Source organism: Gigantopelta aegis, chromosome 10 (genome assembly GCF_016097555.1).
Source record: "Gigantopelta aegis isolate Gae_Host chromosome 10, Gae_host_genome, whole genome shotgun sequence".
NCBI classification, from domain to species: domain Eukaryota; kingdom Metazoa; phylum Mollusca; class Gastropoda; order Neomphalida; family Peltospiridae; genus Gigantopelta; species Gigantopelta aegis.
Window position 1 is genome coordinate 30,990,071 of NC_054708.1, and position 23,610 is coordinate 31,013,680.

At 35.8% G+C, this 23,610-nt stretch overlaps 2 protein-coding genes across 4 annotated transcripts in view; one reads left to right on the plus strand and one right to left on the minus strand.

The window, feature by feature from the left end:
- LOC121384368 (xenotropic and polytropic retrovirus receptor 1-like) overlaps positions 1 to 12,132 on the minus strand; it is a 41,630-nt gene extending 29,498 nt beyond the window's left edge. For both annotated transcript variants that reach the window (XM_041514733.1, XM_041514732.1), the window contains exons 1-3: positions 12,111 to 12,132; positions 5,037 to 5,142; positions 1,871 to 1,922 (exon numbers count right to left, since the gene is read on the minus strand). In XM_041514733.1, the coding sequence (XP_041370667.1) occupies positions 1,871 to 1,922; positions 5,037 to 5,105 (121 nt within the window). In that variant the 5' untranslated portion in view covers positions 5,106 to 5,142; positions 12,111 to 12,132. The remainder of the gene's footprint in view (positions 1 to 1,870; positions 1,923 to 5,036; positions 5,143 to 12,110) is intronic.
- A 1,360-nt stretch (positions 12,133 to 13,492) lies between these two features.
- LOC121384160 overlaps positions 13,493 to 23,610 on the plus strand; it is a 42,490-nt gene continuing 32,372 nt past the window's right edge. For both annotated transcript variants that reach the window (XM_041514416.1, XM_041514417.1), the window contains exon 1: positions 13,493 to 13,836. The gene's annotated coding sequence lies outside the window, so the exon portion shown is untranslated. The remainder of the gene's footprint in view (positions 13,837 to 23,610) is intronic.

A 23,610-nucleotide genomic window follows, 5' to 3' on the forward strand; every position in this document is an offset into this window, starting at 1 on the left:
TGTTACTGGCAGATAATTCCACATCACTCACATTTCATCTCAAATCACACCTTTGTACTGTTATTTACTAGTAGTAAATAAAATTATCTACAAGACCAAGTGTTCCTTTATTTGTCCCCTACCAGTCCCAACTGTAAGGGATTATAGGTTTCATCACCGTCCTTCTGTCTATCTGTCTGTCAGTCTGCCCCACATATATAGTTATCCAAACGTTTTTCTTCACAATGCCTCAAGATACCGAGCTGAAATTTTGCGTATAGATTTATCATGCACTGTTATAAATTAAGTTTAACTAACTTTCATGGTGAATTACCCATTTTTGACACAGTTATGACCCTTGAATTTAGGAGATACGAAATATGTGTTTTCCATACTGTTTTGGGAAAGTCTCAAGATATTGAGCTGAAATTTTGTATACAGCTATATCGTACACTGTTACAGAAAAACTATGATTTTTATAGTGGTATACCCATTTTTCACATAGTTATGGCCCTTGAACTTAAGAGATATAAAATTCTGCGGAGCCCGGTAGGGGACATGTACACATTATTGCTTTAGCATAACTCTCAGAATGTTTGTTTATTTCTCTCAGTATATATTTCACTGTTCAATATCCAAAATCCTACAATGAGAGTCACACGCTGATTTTAGATTTAATATATTTCGAGGTCCATATTAAAGCCTACCATTGGTTATAAATTGAACACTTACCATCAGGAGATGGGGCCTGTTCTTGTGCTGTCTACCACTGGTTATATATTGAACACTTACCATCAGGAGATGGGGCCTGTTCTTATGCTGTCTACCATTGGTTATAAACTGAACACTTACCATCAGGAGATGGGGCCTGTTCTTGTGCTGTTTACCATTGGTTATAAACTGAACACTTACCATCAGGAGATGGGGCCTGTTCTTGTGCTGTCTACCATTGGTTATAAACTGAACACTTACCATCAGGAGATGGGGCCTGTTCTTGTGCTGTCTACCATTGGTTATAAATTGAACACTTACCATCAGGAGATGGGGCCTGTTCTTGTGCTGTCTACCATTGGTTATAAATTGAACTTACCATCAGGAGACGGGGCCTGTTCTTGTGCTGTCTACTGTTCTTGTGCTGTCTACCACTGGTTATAATGAACACTTACCATCAGGAGATGGGGCCTGTTCTTGTGCTGTCTACTTACCATCAGGAGATGGGGCCTGTTCTTGTGCTGTCTACCATTGGTTATAAACTGAACACTTACCATCAGGAGATGGGGCCTGTTCTTGTGCTGTCTACCATTGGTTATAAACTGAACACTTACCATCAGGAGATGGGGCCTGTTCAGCTGAGATTGGGCCTGTTCTTGTGCTTGTGCTGTCTACCAATGGTTATAAACTGAACACTTACCATCAGGAGATGGGGCCTGTTCTTGTGCTGTCTACAACTGGTTATAAACTGAACACTTACCATCAGGAGATGGGGCCTGTTCTTGTGCTGTCTACCATTGGTTATAAACTGAACACTTACCATCAGGAGATGGGGCCTGTTCTTGTGCTGTCTATCATTGGTTATAAATTGAACACTTACCATCAGGAGATGGGGCCTGTTCTTGTGCTGTCTACCAATGGTTATAAATTGAACACTTACCATCAGGAGATGGGGCCTGTTCTTGTGCTGTCTACCATTGGTTATAAACTGAACACTTACCATCAGGAGATGGGGCCTGTTCTTGTGCTGTCTACCATTGGTTATAAATTGAACACTTACCATCAGGAGATGGGGCCTGTTCTTGTGCTGTCTACCATTGGTTATAAACTGAACACTTACCATCAGGAGATGGGGCCTGTTCTTGTGCTGTCTACCATTGGTTATAAATTGAACACTTACCATCAGGAGATGGGGCCTGTTCTTGTGCTGTATAAAGCATCTCCTTCATCACCTGGCAAAGAAACAGATATAGGTTTAATTAACATCCCCAACAAATGTTAACACGCCTCTCTGTTTTAAGTAACCTATTTTGTTTTTACCTTTTATGTTTTAAAATCAGAACATGATTTATCTGATCGTAATGGGTTCTGCAAAATAAAATGGGTTACCATAAAAGTCTTAGGTATTCAAATTTTCTATTTTGAGGTCTGTATTAAACTGACTAACACTTAATTTCTAAGGTACATGATTATATTTTTTATAGAGCAGGTTTTTTTTAACGCAAACTATTATTCTGTTCATGTGTCGGTAATGCACCTTTAAATTCAAGTGAATCGCCAATTATCTTGTCAACCGTTATGTTCAAAAATTAAAAGTTGCAAACTTGAGGATCAATAACCAGAAATAATTACTTAAATACAAATAAACATCCACATATATATTTCTATACATACATACATGGACAATGTCAGTCCTTGCGGTTTAATGCGAGCAAGTGTTCTCAATTGCTTATGCTTGCATGTGAGTGTGGGTATGTGTATGTTTGTATATACAAAATGCAGTGCATGTGTAAGACATACATGTTTGTAGTGCATACATGTGTATGTATACATGTATGCAACCATTGTTTCTATTTGCCGTTTATGATCACCGATAAATGCAAAGTTATAAACGCATACTAGCAATTAAGACATTTGACGTGACGCATGTGACGTCTTATGCATGGTTACACAGGGCTAGCTTTGCCAATTGCGAATTTTAAAAACAATTGGCAAATTTTATTTTAATCTGCTGAATAAATTTCATACGATAAATGTTAGTTTATTAGAAAATAACAGGGTTTTTGCTATTTTTAAAGTTTAAAATGTTGATTTCGAGACATTTCCTGATCACCCAGAGCTAGCCCTGATACACTGCAAATTCATTCATTTCACTCTGGTCATCTTACAATGTAGCTTTAAAAACCCCACAGAAATAATAATTTTTCCCTTTAATTTTTTATGGATTACAGGATAAAAATCATAACTAGTTCATGACGTATGATATCAGCTTTATATCCTGTTCAGGCCAAATGGGACATTCCACTTGGCAAGCCGCATGGACTTTCCCATTCTTACCGTCACATGATGACGCTGATGTCCTTCGTTATTCCCTAGTTATTCCCTATGTACGTTCCTGGTTGTACAAGACTCACCTCATACTGAATGTACTGCTTCCTCCATTCAGGAGTTATATGAAGCTGATGTCCTATGTTATTCCCTAGTTATTCCCTATGTACGTTCCTGGTTGTACAAGACTCACCTCATACTGAATGTACTGCTTCCTCCATTCAGGAGTTATATGAAGCTGATGTCCTTCGTCATTAACTAGTTATTCTCTATGTACGTTCCTGGTTGTACAAGACTCACCTCATACTGAATGTACTGCTTCCTCCATTCAGGAGTTATATGAAGCTGATGTCCTATGTCATTCCCTAGTTATTCCCTATGTACGTTCCTGGTTGTACAAGACTCACCTCATACTGAATGTACTGCTTCCTCCATTCAGGAGTTATATGAAGCTGATGTCCTTCGTTATTAACTAGTTGTTATTCTCTATGTACGTTCCTGGTTGTACAAGACTCACCTCATACTGAATGTACTGCTTCCTCCATTCAGGAGTTATATGAAGCTGATGTCCTTCGTTATTAACTAGTTATTCTCTATGTACGTTCCTGGTTGTACAAGACTCACCTCATACTGAATGTACTGCTTCCTCCATTCAGGAGTTATATGAAGCTGATGTCCTTCGTTATTAACTAGTTATTCTCTATGTACGTTCCTGGTTGTACAAGACTCGCCTCATACTGAATGTACTGCTTCCTCCATTCAGGAGTTATATGAAGCTGATGTCCTTCGTTATTAACTAGTTATTCCCTATGTACGTTCCTGGTTGTACAAGACTCGCCTCATACTGAATGTACTGCTTCCTCCATTCAGGAGTTATATGAAGCTGATGTCCTTCGTTATTAACTAGTTATTCTCTATGTACGTTCCTGGTTGTACAAGACTCACCTCATACTGAATGTACTGCTTCCTCCATTCAGGAGTTATATGAAGCTGATGTCCTATGTCATTCCCTAGTTATTCCCTATGTACGTTCCTGGTTGTACAAGACTCACCTCATACTGAATGTACTGCTTCCTCCATTCAGGAGTTATATGAAGCTGATGTCCTTCGTTATTAACTAGTTATTCTCTATGTACGTTCCTGGTTGTACAAGACTCACCTCATACTGAATGTACTGCTTCCTCCATTCAGGAGTTATATGAAGCTGATGTCCTTCGTCATTAACTAGTTATTCTCTATGTACGTTCCTGGTTGTACAAGACTCACCTCATACTGAATGTACTGCTTCCTCCATTCAGGAGTTATATGAAGCTGATGTCCTTCGTCATTAACTAGTTATTCCCTATGTACGTTCCTGGTTGTACAAGACTCACCTCATACTGAATGTACTGCTTCCTCCATTCAGGAGTTATATGAAGCTGATGTCCTTCGTTATTAACTAGTTATTCTCTATGTACGTTCCTGGTTGTACAAGACTCACCTCATACTGAATGTACTGCTTCCTCCATTCAGGAGTTATATGAAGCTGATGTCCTATGTCATTAACTAGTTATTCCCTATGTACGTTCCTGGTTGTACAAGACTCACCTATTCATACTGAATGTACTGCTTCCTCCATTCAGGAGTTATATGAAGCTGATGTCCTATGTCATTCCCTAGTTATTCCCTATGTACGTTCCTGGTTGTACAAGACTCACCTCATACTGAATGTACTGCTTCCTCCATTCAGGAGTTATATGAAGCTGATGTCCTACGTCATTAACTAGTTATTCCCTATGTACATTCCTGGTTGTACAAGACTCACCTCATACTGAATGTACTGCTTCCTCCATTCAGGAGTTATATGAAGCTGATGTCCTATGTCATTCCCTAGTTATTCCCCATGTACGTTCCTGGTTGTACAAGACTCACCTCATACTGAATGTACTGCTTCCTCCATTCAGGAGTTATATGAAGCTGATGTCCTACGTCATTAACTAGTTATTCCCTATGTACGTTCCTGGTTGTACAAGACTCACCTCATACTGAATGTACTGCTTCCTCCATTCAGGAGTTATATGAGCACCCAAATGCTCTGCAAACTTCATCTTGGTTTACTCTGTCATTATCCGAACAAACACTGACCTGAAAAATATTTAACAACACATATAACAAAGCAATAAATAACAAAGTTAAAGTTTGTTTTGTTTAACGAGACCACTGGATCGAGCACATTGATCAATTAATCGTCAGCATTTGGTAATGTTGCAATCATCAGAGGAAACCCACAACATTTTTCCTAATGCAGCAAGGGTTCTTTTATATACACTTTCCCACAGACAGAAAAGCATAAACCACAGCCTTTGTCTAGTCATAGTGTACTGGTTGGAACGAGAAAAACACAATCAGCTGAATGGATCCACCGAGGTGGTTCAATCCTACGACGCAAGCACCTGAAGCGAGCACTCAACCTACTGAGCTAAATCCTGCCTCCAACAAGTAACAAATAATATATTATACATATGATGTAGACAAATATTATGTACTGTTTACTTACTTGTATATAAGTATGCAACAATAACTCAATGTAATCTTTTGCAACTGCACATCACTCCAGTTTTACAAAACCTTTTGATAAAGATAGATTACAAAGACAAATACTTAAAGATGTACATATATGTATCTAAATTATATGTATGGTAATACTATTTATTACCCATATGCTTACAAATATCTTGGTACATATCAAAGTGATACGTCCCACTAGAACGCCAAGTGGGACGTAATACTATTTATTACCCATATGCTTACAAATATCTTGGTACATATCAAAGTGATACGTCCCACTAGAACGCCAAGTGGGACGTAATACTATTTATTACCCATATGCTTACAAATATCGTGGTACATATCAAAGTGATACGTCCCACTAGAATGCCAAGTGGGACGTAATACTATTTATTACCCATATGCTTACAAATATCTTGGTACATATCAAAGTGATACGTCCCACTAGAACGTCAAGTGGGACGTAATACTATTTATTACCCATATGCTTACAAATATCGTGGTACATATCAAAGTGATACGTCCCACTAGAACGCCAAGTGGGACGTAATACTATTTATTACCCATATGCTTACAAATATCGTGGTACATATCAAAGTGATACGTCCCACTAGAACGCCAAGTGGGACGTAATACTATTTATTACCCATATGCTTACAAATATCTTGGTACATATCAAAGTGATACGTCCCACTAGAACGCCAAGTGGGACGTAATACTATTTATTACCCATATGCTTACAAATATCTTGGTACACATCAAAGTGATACGTCCCATTAGAATGCTAAGTGGGACATAACACTTTTGACGTCACACAATGATGTCATCAATTAGCACACTACAACCTTACATGAACGTCAACTAAAGGAGTTGAGTGATATAAATTAAGATTGATTATGGGTAATAAATAGAATATTAAACTTGCTACAATTTTGTATCATGTTTATGTCCCTCATGAAATAATTTTCATTGTCACTTGCTAAAGCTCGTGACAATTGAAAATTATTTCACTCGGGACATAATCATATCCTATAAATGCATGTTACACATGCATACACACAAACTACATGCATGTATAAGTTATCATCCAGTAATTTTTTTTTTTTTTAATTATTATTTCAAGTCAGTTATAAATACAAAACATTAGACTTGTATAAAATTTGAGAAACTGGATATGAAATATCCTCAATTTTTAACCCCAAAACATTATTTCTGTTTCAAATGCAAGCAAACATTAACGGACTCTGTAAATAAACTATATAACTATCATTTCAAAGCATCATTATCAATATTAATAACACCGAAAATAGAAAACAAGGTTTCATGACCTACAAAATACAATATACACATGTAGCTATACAAATGTGGTCAGCTTCGTTTGCTTACTATCAGCTATAAATATAGCGTAATATAAAAGTTATTCACCACCGACACTACATCCGATCCCGCTACATGTACTTAGTCTAGTATATGCAAACACACTGCCGGTTTCTGGTCAACGGTGACAGTAAAATGGATACCCAGCACATGACAATTCTGAATTGTTACTGTCAGCAATCAACAACTAGGGTTGAAAACAGGCCTGTGTTATCAGTAGACAGACCAGTAACCTAATAACTTTAAACTGTTCAAGCCAAGGTCCGTGAATCATTCTAACAGCAGCACACAGCAAGCAATTATAGGTTTTCTCAGCTACCTGATTTCACTAATTTGGGAACAACAGGCTTTATTCTCTGTTCTGAACACATGCAGTGAGGTCTTTTTAACACAGACATTTTTTTTGTTTTTTTAACAGTTGATGAAGAGTTGATGGAGCTTCAGAAATAAAATGCATTTCAAGTTATTTTAGTGCTTTATTGGCAACACTTTATTTTATATATATTTTTTTTTTTTTTTTTTTTTTTTTTAAGAATATCTAATAGGGTTATTAACTATTTTTAATAACAAATAGCACCTTTGTTTATCATTCAAGGTATCCTTTAACAAAACATAGCATTTCAGTGTTTTTGAGGTGAATGTTTTGAAGTTGGTTATGTTTAATTGTACCTAATTTAAGCATGTGGGGTTTTTTTCTTCTCTTTTTTGAGGGGGGAGGGGAGATGGAGGTATTTTCAACACAGCAATCTAAAGCCCTGAACAGTGTGCAGCATGTAAATGGTTCATGATAATCTGAGACTTTGGAACTCTGAAGTGCAACTGCTGTCATCTTCCCACGCCTGTGATAATTTCTCTAATACTATAGTCCATCCCACAGCTAGGGAACGCCTTTTTTCATACTACACCTATTTATTTCTGATCTGATTTTTTGGTAATTTGCAGACAAAAATAGTTTAGGGGTTGGGTTTTTTTTGTTATTTCCAAAACACTTATACTTTTCTTCTTACTTCAAACCAAACTGAAATTATTAACAAAAACACATTATTGTACATAGAAGGATGGGACAGACTATAGATCACCATCCTGAGCCACCAATTAATGGCAGGATTTGCTGCCTGGTGGAAACCCTGTATTTCACTTCAGATTCAAATCAGTGTGTCCATGCTACTTACATGTAGTCTAGTAATTAAAATCATTGAAACTCACACAAAATATATTAAATAATTTTCCCCATTGTAATAAATTTAAAGGCTAGGGCAGGTTTCTCTTGTCTCTATTTACAGCAGCAGTCAGCAAAGAGAAAAGCAGACATGAGAAACCACAATTAGTTTTAATTCATTGAATCAGACATTATTAAAAAAAAATTGGGGGGTGGGCGTGGTGGTTTTTAAATTAACTGGAATTATTCCGTAGCCCTTCATGAATGTAAAGAAAAGGAATGTTTGTTTTAAAAATACACAGCACACATTTTGACACCAGGGGCCTAATTCACAAAGGTCTCTTAGGCTCTGCTAGACAACAAAGCATCCTCTTTGCAAGTCTTTTAGCACTGTACTGCAAGATCGCAAAATTGCGAGTGTTTACTGAATTAGGCCCTAGGTCAATTAACAGGGAGAAAGAGAACTGTCTGTCACACGGGCTACATAGGACTACCAAAGAGACACAAGGTACAATGTACATGGTATCTTTCCCATAGATAGGACAGTACATGTATGTGTACATACAATATAACAGCCATTGATTCTATATACATGTATGTACATGTATAAGTTGTTAGTATGAGCCAAGAAGAAAGTTTAAAGTTAAACTTTGTTTTGTTTAACAACCTCACCAGATATCCCACTGATGAATTAATCATTGGCTATTATGTTAAACACAAATGTCTCACACAAAATATACTGGCTTTTAGTGTAAACCAAACTAATAAATATGCATGACAATAATTTATTATACCTTTTGTGATGAAAGATTCAGAGTTTATTCACAGGTACTTCTATTAATTATCATTAAAGCAGGGCTGAAAATGGACTGTTGCCCACGGTAATTTTTATTGGCCAAGGGCTGATTTACATATTATTAATTGTATAAATAATATTTTCATATACTAACCTTTTGTGACAACCAATAGCTGATTTGTAATATTGTGCTTGGGTGTCGTTAAACGTTTATTCATTCATTCATTCATTCAAGGGTGATTACAAATTTTACAAACTAAGTTTAACTTTGAAAGACCACTGTTGGGTGACCATCAATTTAAAAAAAATATGTATCTAATTTGTTTCCATGTAGTTAAACAGATTTTTTTAAATAATAATAATAACTACCGTACACATTCAAAACAACACACATTATCAAATTAGTTTTTTGGCAAAATGAAAATGACATACATGTATATTAGCCAAATTCAACCTTAAATCGCATTTAATGAGTGATCTTATGATTTAAGTTACGCCTACACATTGAGTTGTTAAAACTCACTGTGGATAAGTGCCAGCAATGAGACGTGAACCCAGAATATCGTGTACCTGAAGTACCAGTACAATCATGCAAAATTGCTATTGGAAAGGTTTTATTTCAAAATTACCATCAGACTACAGGTACATCAGATTAAAATATTGTAATTTAAAATTCTTACCATTTACGAAATATAAATATATGTTGTAGAATTAAAGTGACACAGACCCAACTTTTAAACACTAAGGCATATTTTTCACTATTAGAGCCGTTTTTGATAACTGAAATCATACTTTATGTAGATTTTATTGTTTAGATTATCAGTTGCCATACATCCGAAATGTTTCTGGTCATCCTGGTGTTTTAATATCACAAAATGCATTTGTCATAGTTTTAAAAATGCACATGCATGAGTCTGAGAAATAACAGTTATGGAGTAATGGAGTTCAGTTTTATTCTATTCTTCAAGCTATTTCACCATTTCAACGTCACAGACTCTCGTTTCACTCTGTTTTAACATTATTCAAATGTGTTACAGATTTGTAGATTAACTGAACTTAGTGTCTATTTTCATGGACTGAAACTAGGGTCAACACCTTTAAAGTAAGGTTACATAATGTACATACATGTATGTTAATACTGTATAAATTTGTATGAACCAAAAACAATAAATATTCACTGATTTAGACAACAAGGTGGGGGAATAACACACACAAAAAATACATGTGTCAAATAATATTACACAAAGTGCACACAGGGCTCGACCTTAGCAGTAGCCTGGGGTGTTTGGGCTACTGATTTGTTGCTCGGGCTACCAAACATTTAAACACAGTAGTCCGTCAGGCTACTAGATATTTTTTTGGCACATCCCATTACTCTGCAATCAACAAGATGCTTAAACACCTAAAAAAAAACCATCTAAAGCAACATCTTTTAAATAAAAATAAATTATTTTGCTTTTTTCTCTCTTTTTTAATTTATTAAAATTATTGGGCTATCAATTTTTACTGAGGGCTACCAGATTTTATAACCTAGTTACGGTAAAGGCCTGGCACATACAATCTGATCACAATTACAAAATTAATAGGGTGAAAAGAGAAGGGTGTGTAAAGAGTTATGGTCCACGAACAAAATGATGAGGCAAAGATCTATAAACGTTTCTGTGTATTTTGTATACACGTATTTTTCTCAGTCCCAATATATTATTTTCATATCGAACACAATAAATATAACATACATAGTGCAGGGCTCGAACGTAACAATTTGTCTCCCACTGCAATTTAAAAACAAAATTGCTGTGGATGAAATGTCCCACCGATGGCAATTTAAAGCCTGCCCATGGCAATTTAAAAAAAAAAAGACTTTTGCAGCAAATAAATAAGACTGAAAGGTTATTTTGCTGTATGTAGACATATTTTAAATGTACAGTACTAATGTTATATACTGGCAAATAATGTACACCAGGTGTTAATATTTTGCCTTTATCGAGTAGCTTTACTGATGGCACCTAATGTGCCATCTGTGATGCTCCTGGCCTCTGGCATTTATATCTCAACGACAGCAATTGCCGTCGGTGTCGTCGTTAAGTTCGAGCCCTGATTTTTTTATATATATATATATATGTTATATATATATAATACTTTAAATCATGAAATTAATGCAAGATATATTAATGCGAAAAATGCATCCATGTATCTGTGCAATATTTATTTTATGCATTGTATTTTTAACCTGTAATTCACCAAGAATAAAATACAAAACAAATGCTAACACATGTAGGGATCGAAATAGTGACTTGCGAAAAAAAGTTAATTTTTCACCTATCAAAAGCACAACAAAATTGCTGGTAATTTTTTAAAATGGATGTATGTGTGATTATCTCATTTATACATCTCAGACATCCTAATTTTTCACACTATCCCAAACTCTCCCCTACCCTATACTCTTTCCAGCAGGCCATATTTTGAAAAGTACTAGCGGGCCATTTTTTTTTCCTGTTTCGAGCTATAATATACACACTAGAATAATTCTAGAACACCTGCACTACAGGAAAAACTTGTGATCAACTACATACAATGTATGTAACCGAAACATTATATATATTGAATAGGGGTGTTGTCGGGTTTCTTCATGTAGTGTGTGTATTAGTGATTAATATGTGAAATTTTTGCAATCAAGGAACTCGAAAATTATTGATGTAAAGGTATTTGATATCAAATATAGGATTGTTGTTGTATTAAAGCGGGAATCTTTTTGTAGGCACAGATTGCGCAGAATTTATACAGATTGTTCTCCCACGGTCAGAGCATTGATTACTAGCAGTGATAACTGTCCAAATGTCTGTCTAGCTCTCTTACTGTCAGAGTACTCGTGTTATCATGCAATAAACAAGAAAGAAACAACTCTTAAAACTGATTTTGTTTTACAAATTGCCATAAGCAGGATCAAAATTGCCGTCGGTGCCCCATTTCAGCCACAGTTTTTTTTATAATGCCATGGGTGACAAATTGTTAAGTTCAAGGCCTGGGAAAGTCCTATAGTGGATTTTAGCTAATGCTTATCCTTAGCCAGGCTTTTGGAAAGGTACGAACGGTTTCCAGTTGCAAAACTGGTGATTTACATAATTTAGCCAATAAAGCCTCTAACAATGACCAACGCGCCATTTAAAATAAAATTATCAGCCGTATTAATAGTGCTACCACTTAAATATTCACCTCAATAATTTTATAATAAAACAAAACAAAAGCTAAACTTAGTTTTGGTTTGCACTTATGACAGGAAATAGTTTAAAACGTATTCGAATTCTGTATATCACGTGATTAATAAACCATGTCTATAGCATTTACGTAACTACTAGATCTAATATAGAAACTGTCATGGGAGACAAAATACATAATAAATCCACGTCACTTACGGTAATCCATGTCAGGGGCGGATTCAGGATTGTTTAAAAGGGTCACAAAATTCTTAAAAGGGCAATGTAATGTTATTATATTGTGGATGACGAATTTTAAATTTAAAAAAGTCATTATTTAAAAGGGCATTTCGAACAGGCGAGTTTGGGTCACCGGACATTTGGACAGTTATCAACACTCTCTTAGGGGCCGTCCATAATTTTCAACATTTTCACGAGCGTACAAACCGTAAACTTTTGACCCCCCCCCCCCCTAAAAGTGTACATCCCCAAATGAAAAATGTTGATCGACATTTTTCATTTTCAAAAAAAGTGTACGCTGGCCCCTTAACTCCCCCACCCCCCACCCCCCCCCCACCGCGTACGCTCGTGAAAATGTTGAAAATTATGGACGGCCCCTTACCGTCAGAGACCAATCTAAACCAAATCTGCGTAATCGCTGCCTACCAAACGGTAGTCAAAGATTTCCGCTGTAAAACAACAATACTAGATGTTTGGCGTTAAATAACTTTACATCGATTACTTTCAATCTCCCTAATAAATAAATAAATATATTATTCACTAATATTGACAGTACAGGGAGGAACCCGAGAGCACCCCCTTTCAATAATGTTCCGGTTAAGTACGTATTGTATATTTTAATCCAAGCCCGCCCTGGGCATAGAGCAGAGAGAGAGAGGGGGAGAGAGAGAGAGGGGGAGAGAGAGAGGGGGAGAGAGAGAGAGGGAGAGGGAGAGAGGGAGAGGGAGAGTGGGAGAGAGGGAGAGGGAGAGAGAGAGGGAGAGAGAGGGAGAGGGAGAGAGGGAGGGAGGGAGAGGGAGGGGAGGGGAGGGAGGGAGAGAGGGAGGGAAGGGAGGAAGGAAGGAAGGAAGGAAGGAAGGAAGGAAGGAAGGAAAAAAGAAAGTAAAAAAGAAAACACAAAAGAAAACAAAAGAAAGACAAACAAAAGAAAGAAAGAAAGAAAGAAAAAGAAAGAAAGAAAGGAAAGAAACGCTTCTTTAAACATATATGATGCTCATGTGCGGTATTTCCAATATCCTGAAATATTTTTTTATGTTTATTATTTATAGTATACTAGTATACCACTAGTATACTGGTATACTAGTATTTTTTTTTTTTTTTTTTTTTTTTATTTTTATTATTATTATTATTATTTTTTATTTTTTTTCATTGTGGGTACATCTCGTAAATGTTATTCAAAATGCAGTCCACATTCTTATCCTCATCTCGTTTTGTTACGGGCGCCATCATTGCACTGGTTTGGCGTGCCTAAATCTTAAATGAATATGGACACGTAAGGCCGTAGTCCAAAATATGTGAATGCTTTGTTTAGAGTATAGTTTCCAAGAAATGTCGTATGACATCACCAAAATATGTGTTCTTTCCTGTGACGTTTCGGGTTACTACACAAAGCTTTCGTCGGGAACCAATGTGTTTCGATGGTACACGAATCATGATTTTTGGTAGAAAAAAGTGGATAATTCTCATAATGAAATATCTCGGGAATGTACAAGATTTTAACACAGGTAATTTATGATTACATATGTACAGTTGCAGTTTAAGATAACGTTTAACGCATCGGGAAACACTGTCATCGTTAGGCCTACCCAGTCAGAGCATCTGCACTTTATATTTGGGTTGGCTAATTAAAGCCTTTATAAAGGTGCATTCTTTTTATCCATGTCTGCATGTATTTTGTATAAATAACGACAAATTAATAATTAATTTGATCCTGCTTGCAACATCTGCAGGTCTCTGAGTTATTAGCAATAGTGAGAAGTCTTAGTCGCTGAAATATTTTGGACTTAAAATTTGTTTTGTTTAACGACACCACTAGCGTACATTGATTTATTAATCACTGGTTGTTGCATGTCAGATCTTTGGTAATTTTGACATATATTCTTATTTTCCTAGATGTAGTAGCAAAGGATCTTTTGTATGCATCATTCCACAGACAGCATAGCACATACCACGACCTTTGATATACCAGTTGTGGTGCACTGGCTGTAATGAGAAATAGCCCAATGAGCCAACCGAAGGGGATCAAATCCCAGACCAAGAAATAGCCCAATGGACCCATTGACAGGGATCGATCCCAATTGTACTGGCGCATCAGGCGTGCACTTTACTACTTCAAAGAGATACAAATTTAAGTTTGTTTTGTTTAATGACACCATTAGAGCACTTTGATTTGTTAATCATTGGCTATTGGATGTCAAACATTTGATAATTTTAACATACAATTTTGGAGAGGAAACCCACATTTGCCTATTATATGCCCCATCCCACAGACAGGATAGCACATACCTCAGTCATGGTGCATTGGCTCGAATGAGAAATAGCCCAATGGGCCCACCAACAGGGATCAGTCCTAAAGTGGGGGTGGGACGTAGCCCAGTGGTAAAGCACTTGCTTGATGTGTGGTCGGTTTAGGATTGATCCCCGTCGGTGGCCCCATTGGGCTATTTTTCGTTCCAGCAAGTGCTCCACAACTGGTGTAACAAAGACCGTGGTATGCACTATCCTGTCTGTGGGATGATGCATATAAAAGATCCCATGCTGCTAATCGAAAAGAGTAACCCATGAAGTAGCATCAGCGGGTTTCATCTCTATATCTGTGTGGTCTGACGCCATATGTGTTGAGTGTGTCGTTAAATAAAACATTTCTTTCAATCAATCCTAAAGTGACTGCATCAGGCGAGCATTTTACGGTTACCACTGAGCTATGTCCCAGCTGATATCTTTCAGGCCAATGGTATCTGCGTATATCTAATTAAGGTTCAAGCATGCTGTCCTGGACACACCTCAGCTATCTGGGCCAGTGGGTTAGTTGCTTAGTGTTTAGTGAGAGAGAAGAGGGTGTAATGGCCTTACACCTATGCACTGAGCCCTTAAGAACTCGCTCTGGGTTGGAGCCGGTACCAGGCTGCGAACCCTGTACCTACCAGCCTGTAGTCCAATGGCTTGACCACTGCGCCACCGAGGCCGGTGTATTTGTTCAGCTATATCAACCATCATTCATTCTTTAGGCTTGGAGGTTATATCCCTGAAGACAAATTAGTGGGCTAATCCATTTACTGAGATACCTGTGTCTGGCTGTTATCACAACTATTGGGAATCGTATGTCATACAGAGCAGCTACAAAATTGTTTGATTTTAGCATTTTATGTAAATTGCAGTTCATTTTGTTTGAAAATTTGCCTAAAAATATATTTTTTTAATTTATATATACATTGTATAATTAAAGTTAAATTTGCATTTCTTTAGTGGTTCAGTATCTGGGCCCGGTAACACAAAGCACTCGTAACACTTACGTCAGACGTACACCATACATAATGTGCGGCGTACGTCTGACGTAAGTGTTATGAGTGCTTTGTGTTACCGCGCCCAGGCCTCTGAGCATTGAAAGCTTGCGTAAACCCAAATATGGGATGCACACTTTTGTTTTCTTTAGGAAACCCATTTAATTTTTGTATAACCCATTACAAGGAAGGAAATGTTTTATTTAACAACGCACTCGACACATTTTATTTACGTTTATATGGTGTCAGTCATATGGTTACAGACCACACAGATATAGAGAGAGGAAACCCACTGTCGCCACTTCATGGGCTATTCTTTTCGATTAGCAGCAAGGGATCTGTTATATGCACCATCCCACAGACAGGATAGTACATACCACAGCCTTTGATACACCAGTTGTGGAGCACTGGCTGGAGTGAGAAATAGCCCAATGAGTCCACTGATGGGGATCGATCCTAGACCAACTGCGCATCAAGTGAACACTTTACCACTGGGCTGCCTCCCGGCCCTAACCGTTACAAATATATCATTATGTGAACACAGTGACAAATGATAGTGTAAAATATTTTTAATGTCTTTATTGGGTTTTTTGCAAGAACTAAAAATGGGTTACATAAAAGTAGATTTAATTGTGCGAATGATGTGCAAGCAAAACGATTGTTCGCATAATTTTCAGATGTCTACAGTATAATGATTACCAAAATAACTCAACCATATGTTCATCGATTAAAGGGCTGTGTTTGCCAAACCATGATACAATGGTTACAAAATAACTCAACCATATGTTCATCGATTAAAGGGCTGTGTTTGCCAAACCATGATACAATGGTTACAAAATAACTCAACCATATGTTCATCGATTAAAGGGCTGTGTTTGCCAAACCATGATACAATGGTTACAAAATAACTCAACCATATGTTCATCGATTAAAGGGCTGTGTTTGCCAAACCATGATACAATGGTTACAAAATAACTCAACCATATGTTCATCGATTAAAGGGCTGTGTTTGCCAAACCATGATACAATGGTTACAAAATAACTCAACCATATGTTCATCGATTAAAGGGCTGTGTTTGCCAAACCATGATACAATGGTTACAAAATAACTCAACCATATGTTCATCGATTAAAGGGCTGTGTTTGCCAAACCATGATACAATGGTTACAAAATAACTCAACCATATGTTCATCGATTAAAGGGCTGTGTTTGCCAAACCATGATACAATGGTTACAAAATAACTCAACCATATGTTCATCGATTAAAGGGCTGTGTTTGCCAAACCATGATACAATGGTTACCAAATAACTCAACCATATGTTCATCGATTAAAGGGCTGTGTTTGCCAAACCATGATACAATGGTTACAAAATAACTCAACCATATGTTCATCGATTAAAGGGCTGTGTTTGCCAAACCATGATACAATGGTTACAAAATAACTCAACCATATGTTCATCGATTAAAGGGCTGTGTTTGCCAAACCATGATACAATGGTTACAAAATAACTCAACCATATGTTCATCGATTAAAGGGCTGTGTTTGCCAAACCATGATACAATGGTTACAAAATAACTCAACCATATGTTCATCGATTAAAGGGCTGTGTTTGCCAAACCATGATACAATGGTTACAAAATAACTCAACCATATGTTCATCGATTAAAGGGCTGTGTTTGCCAAACCATGATACAATGGTTACCAAATAACTCAACCATATGTTCATCGATTAAAGGGCTGTGTTTGCCAAACCATGATACAATGGTTACAAAATAACTCAACCATATGTTCATCGATTAAAGGGCTGTGTTTGCCAAACCATGATACAATGGTTACAAAATAACTCAACCATATGTTCATCGATTAAAGGGCTGTGTTTGCCAAACCATGATACAATGGTTACAAAATAACTCAACCATATGTTCATCGATTAAAGGGCTGTGTTTGCCAAACCATGATACAATGGTTACAAAATAACTCAACCATATGTTCATCGATTAAAGGGCTGTGTTTGCCAAACCATGATACAATGGTTACAAAATAACTCAACCATATGTTCATCGATTAAAGGGCTGTGTTTGCCAAACCATGATACAATGGTTACAAAATAACTCAACCATATGTTCATCGATTAAAGGGCTGTGTTTGCCAAACCATGATACAATGGTTACAAAATAACTCAACCATATGTTCATCGATTAAAGGGCTGTGTTTGCCAAACCATGATACAATGGTTACAAAATAACTCAACCATATGTTCATCGATTAAAGGGCTGTGTTTGCCAAACCATGATACAATGGTTACCTAATAAGTCAGGAATGAACTTTTGACTGATCATAACAAATAAAATCATTGGATTTACTTGGTTTAAACAATATTTATTTGCAGATCAAATTTGGGATTGGCCAACAGGCAAGTGCCTATATTAAGGCCTCTCGCTACATTTAACAAATATACTTGAAGGGTGTACATGAAATTCAGTGATACTACCCAGTAATATCTCTAGTATGGGCTAGGTTCAGTCAACCTTGAGCATTGGATTTGTTAGGTGGTGTTGTTTTATTTTTATATACTGTAGATCCTGAAATTAATGCATCCCTAAATTAATGCTAGTGACAGTGGGCAGACTAAAATATGACATGAAATTAATGTGAGTGGCCTCCCTTTGAAATATTAACTTTCCTAACACAGGCATCGAAATAAGCATTGTGTCTGGTAACCCATTTACAGGTTACCACAAAATATAGTCTGGTAACCTATAGGTTTCCACAACTATGTGAAAGTTAGAATTGAATTCCTGTTACTACTACGCAGTTGTTCTGAAATTGTAATGGTGCGCACGAACATCGGTACGAGAAACGAAATCCGGAAGTAAATTTATCTAGTGGGCGCTGCTTAAATGCGGATTGCCAAAATTGCTTTGCAATTGTACAAGTGCGCACGAACATCGGTGCAATTTTGTACGAGAAAACAAAACACGGATATAAATTCATCTAGTGGACGCTGCTTAAACGCGGAGTGACTTGCGCGCGAACATCGATGCAATTCCTGACGAGATAATGTAACGCAGAATCCTGAATGCATTGCCTGGTTTACGTTCGGAAACCAAACTACCGTTCGTTGAAATTTTTGTCAAGAACAAAACACCGTTCTCGACTTTTCTAACATGTGGTAACCTCCCGGTAACCTGAACGACCGTTCTCGACTTATTTCGATGCCTGCTAACACCCCACGTCTGTGTACCTTTTGGTTAAATCTAAGTTACATGCATCTTCAGTGAGATCAATTTCTCGTTCCAGCCAGTACACCATGACTGGTATATCAAAGGTTGTGGTATGTGCTATCTTGTTTGTGGGAAACTGCATATAAAAGATCCCTTGCTGCATTAGACAAAATGTCACAGGTTTCCACTGATGACTATATTTCAAAATTACGAAATGTTTGACATCCAATAGCCGATGATTAATAGTGGTGTTGTTAAACAAACCAAAGTTCTTCTTCAACGAGATCAACTCACTAACATGTCTGTGTATACATCAGTTAACCCGTTTAGTCTCTATTGTTTTTGGCGAGATCAACTCGAAATATATTTTTGCAGCAGTCAGTTATGTAATATGTTCATATAGTTGCCTAAATCTGGCTAAACATGTACCATTACGACTGTATGCTAACACAGTAGACCTCTTTCACATTCTCATTGTGCATGTTTGCGAAGAGTAACGTCCCTTTGCCAAATTAGACTATATCCAGGCTGTATTAAACTTGGGGGTGGGGGCATGATAGACAGTTGTCATGAGCATCTTAAGTAGCTTCATAGGAGCTGTGAATCTCTGGTGACTAACATACATATTTCGTATCAGATGGTAAAATTGCTGCGAAAAATGGTCTACTAAAGTTTACATCGGAATGGTTTAAGACCAAAAGCAGTGAAACATTAACTAAGACGAATTAAGTCTTTTGAGCTGCCTGTCAAGGGTTTTAAAACACAAAATTAAAAGATTCATACAATAAAATTAACTTAAGTGGAATGTGTTTGCTACTTTTAACAATTAGAATTATACTTAAATATTCATGTGGATTTCCAGTGATGTCCAATTCTCCACGTGTATCAGTATTTAAAATTATGCCTAGCTATCCACCTAAAAAACCTAAAGAAACCCTACCTCATATAGACCTTTATCACAGCTCTATTTTCCCCTTATCATTTCATTAAAAAAAGACAGTCATACAACTTATAATTAATGTTACATGTCCACAAATCCACAAATTATTACTTTATTTTTTTTTTTTTTTTTTTTTTTTTTCACTATCATTTATATCGGATACATACATGTATACAACTTCACTTGAAATAATTAATATCTGATATATAAAAAATTTTTAAAACATTTATTTATCTATCTTATTTATTTATATATATATATAAATAAATAAGATAGATAAATAAATGTTTTAAAAATATCCGTGACCTTATTATTTTATTTTATTATAATTCTTTCTTTCTTTATTTACTTTTCGCTATCACTTATATCAGTCACATACAACTTCATTTTAAATATCTGGTATTTACGAAGGTTAAAATTAGTTTTTTATTTACATGTATTTATTTAATTTATTTTCTTTTGTTTGTTTGATTCTTTATTTATTTCCAGTTCTGTTTTATATATATATTATATATATATATATATATATTTTTTTTTTTTTTTTTTTTTTTTTTTGGGGGGGGGGGGGGGGTGGGGTGGTTATGTTTTACTAATGTGGGACACATAACAGAAATAAATGTGTAATATATTATTAATGCGAATAACACAAACTCGCATTAATTTCAGAATCTACCGTATATATTTATTTATTTTATGCATATAAGAGATCCTGCCTTACTACTACCGGTAATGGAAAAATATAGTGGGTTTCCTCTGTAAGACTATATGTCAAAATTACCAAATGTTTGATATCAAATAGGCATTGATTGTTAAATCAGTGTTCTAGTGGTGTCATCAACCAATTTAATCAGACTTTTTTTTAACTTTATTTATTTATTTATTTTTATTAATATTTATTACAACCATTTCTCTATGACTGCTACATCAAAGGTCATGGTATATACAGTACTCTATGGGAAAAGTACATACATACATCTATAAAAGATACCTTATGTTTTGGTAGTGCTTTTTCTTTCAAGTGTTTAAATTATAATACCTGTATACATGGACCATATCTTAAACAGCAAAATAGCCATATAATTATGTACTTTAAAAATGTACTTAGGTATCATAAAACTAATTTTCCTTTTGTCTGCATACATTTAACTTTTAAATATGTACAAATAATAAAATAAAGAGTAAGTGGTATGCTAAGTTTACTTTTATATTCTACATCTAAATGTATATATATGTGTGTGTGTGTGTTAAGATACTTTTTTTTAAAGCAATGATAATTTGATGTATATCTACCGTATACATTTTGTGTTTATAAAATTTACTAGGTAATCCTTTTAGAATGTCTATTATATTACGTTAAAATATTCTCAGCTAATTTTAGAAATTTTTCATTATTAAATTTGCCTACTTCATACATGTAATTTAACCACATAAATAGGCCCTATATGTGTAACTATACTTCAAATAAATTAGTTTCCTGATGCCTGCTGTGATTTAATCGTCGGTTACAGCATGGACCGTTTTTGTCCGGAAATGACTATAGATCTCCAAGTCTCAGCCAGTGGCTCAAACCAGTGTTCTAAAAGTAAACACAGTAATTACACCTGTACGTGTATCTATTCCACACCAATCTCCTGGGCCTTTGTAAGAAATGAATTGACAGATTACCTGTATTGGTGGATTGTTATCCTGGGTTCTGTTCACCCTTAGGCAAGTACATGTACATGTATCTGGAAGGTATTTTTAGACACTTTCATGAGACTTTGCAATGTATTACAGAAATGATTAAGAGGATTATGTTTATAGAGCTGTTTCATATTTTGCTTGAAAAGTAGAAAATGAAAACTTTTGTTTGTGTTATTTTTATATCTGTACAAGACATCTACTTTGAAGGTATTTTTAGATAAATTAATGAAACTAAGTACAGTATTACAGAAATTATTAAGAAGACTGTGTGTTAATTGAGCTTCTGTTTCATATTATTATATATCTTGAAAAGTAGAAAAAGAAAACTATAGATTGCTAGTGATATAAAGTTTACTTGTATCTTGAAAGTATTTTTAGATATTTTCATTAGACTATATGTATACTGTATATAGTACTGCTATTACTGAAATGGATGATGTTTACAGCCTTCTGTTTCATATTATACTTGAAAAGTAGAAAAAGAAAACTATTATTAATGGTGTTTTCTTACATCTGGAAGGTATTCAGTTTAGACAATTTGATATCACAACACTACAGTATTATAGAAATTATTAAAATCTGAAGAGCTTATGTTTCACATTATATTTAAGAGGTTCAAGTAGAAAAAGAAAACATTTGCTATAGTGGTGTAGTTTATATACCTCATTCAGCTACTATAATTAGTTACTAGCTAGCAAGTTTGTTTTACATTTATTGATGTCAGGTAAGTAGGCCTACAATTTGTAATGCTTTTCGACAATTCACACATTTTTAGAAAAAGGGAATATGTTTTGTTAAAGGGACATTCCTGAGTTTGCTGCAGTTTTTAAGATGTTATTGACTAACAGAGACTGTTTAACAATTGTAATTACATTTCAAATATATTTTTCTGCATAAAATATTAGTGGCTGTATATTAAACATGTTTCTGATTGTTCGAATATTTGTACTAGGTTAAATTTCATTTTATTTCCTAAAATGTTTTTTTCGTTCGTACACAATTATTTGAAGGCAAAATCCTGTTTGTGCTTTTTACAAATATTAAGACAGAAACACATTAAATATACAGACACTGATATTCTAAACCAGAAAATATATTTAATATGTAAGTTTAATCATAGAAATATTTTATTAGTTGGAAACATCTTACAATGCAGCAAACTCAAGAATGTCCCTTTAAAAGGTGTACACACTAGCCCATTTATGAGCAGGATATACACCTACGCTGTTAGGTCAGTGGTAGAAAAGTCTCTTGATTGAGATACAATATGGGTAACAGGATCAAGTGCTCTTAATGAACATTTTCCTGTCCCATATATGTAAAATACAATATATGTTAGATACTAAATAATAATAGTTTAAACAAACATTCCTTTCCCTTCCCGTTTCTAACAGTAACACAGTTGCAAGTGTGTGTGTATGGAATTGAGGTGAGGGGGTGGGGGCATCTGGACTGTGGCAAACTAAGTTGTTTTTGGGGAGATCTGGTCATGCTTCCCCCAAAAGACTATTTTGAAAAGAGAAAAATGTGCCGTGCTGTGAACCATTGAACTATATTCCATGTTACTTCATAATAAAAAGTATAACCTACATACCTGTGTTAACGTGATGAAATGAAATATCCGTACAAGGTACATGTATGTGTGTATCATCACACCTGTCACTAAGTGTTAGGCTATAACCTTTTTAAAAATGTTTCACTGGAACACAGAACAATGTGTTAGTATATGGTCATTTGTTACACTGCAGAGCTAAAACGTAACGATGGTACCAACGGCAGTTGCCTCTGTTGAGATATAAATTGCCATATAGGTCTGGAGCATCACCCATGGCATAAAAGTGTCATCAGTAAAGCTCCTCAATTACAGTGGTATTTAATGTATACCTGATTGTCTGCGAGAAACATTTGTACATTTGAAATATGTGTATACATCATTGGGGAGCTTTACTGCGATGGCAGTCATTTTTATTCCATGGCACAAGAGTGTCATCGGTGACACTTATGATCTTCAGCAGTTTACATCACAATGACGGCCGTCATTAAGTTCGGGGGCGGGACGTAGCCCAGTGGTATAGCGCTCGCTTGTTGGCCGCAGTTGGTCTGGGATCAATCTCCGTCATTGGGCCCATTGGGCTATTTCTTGTTCCA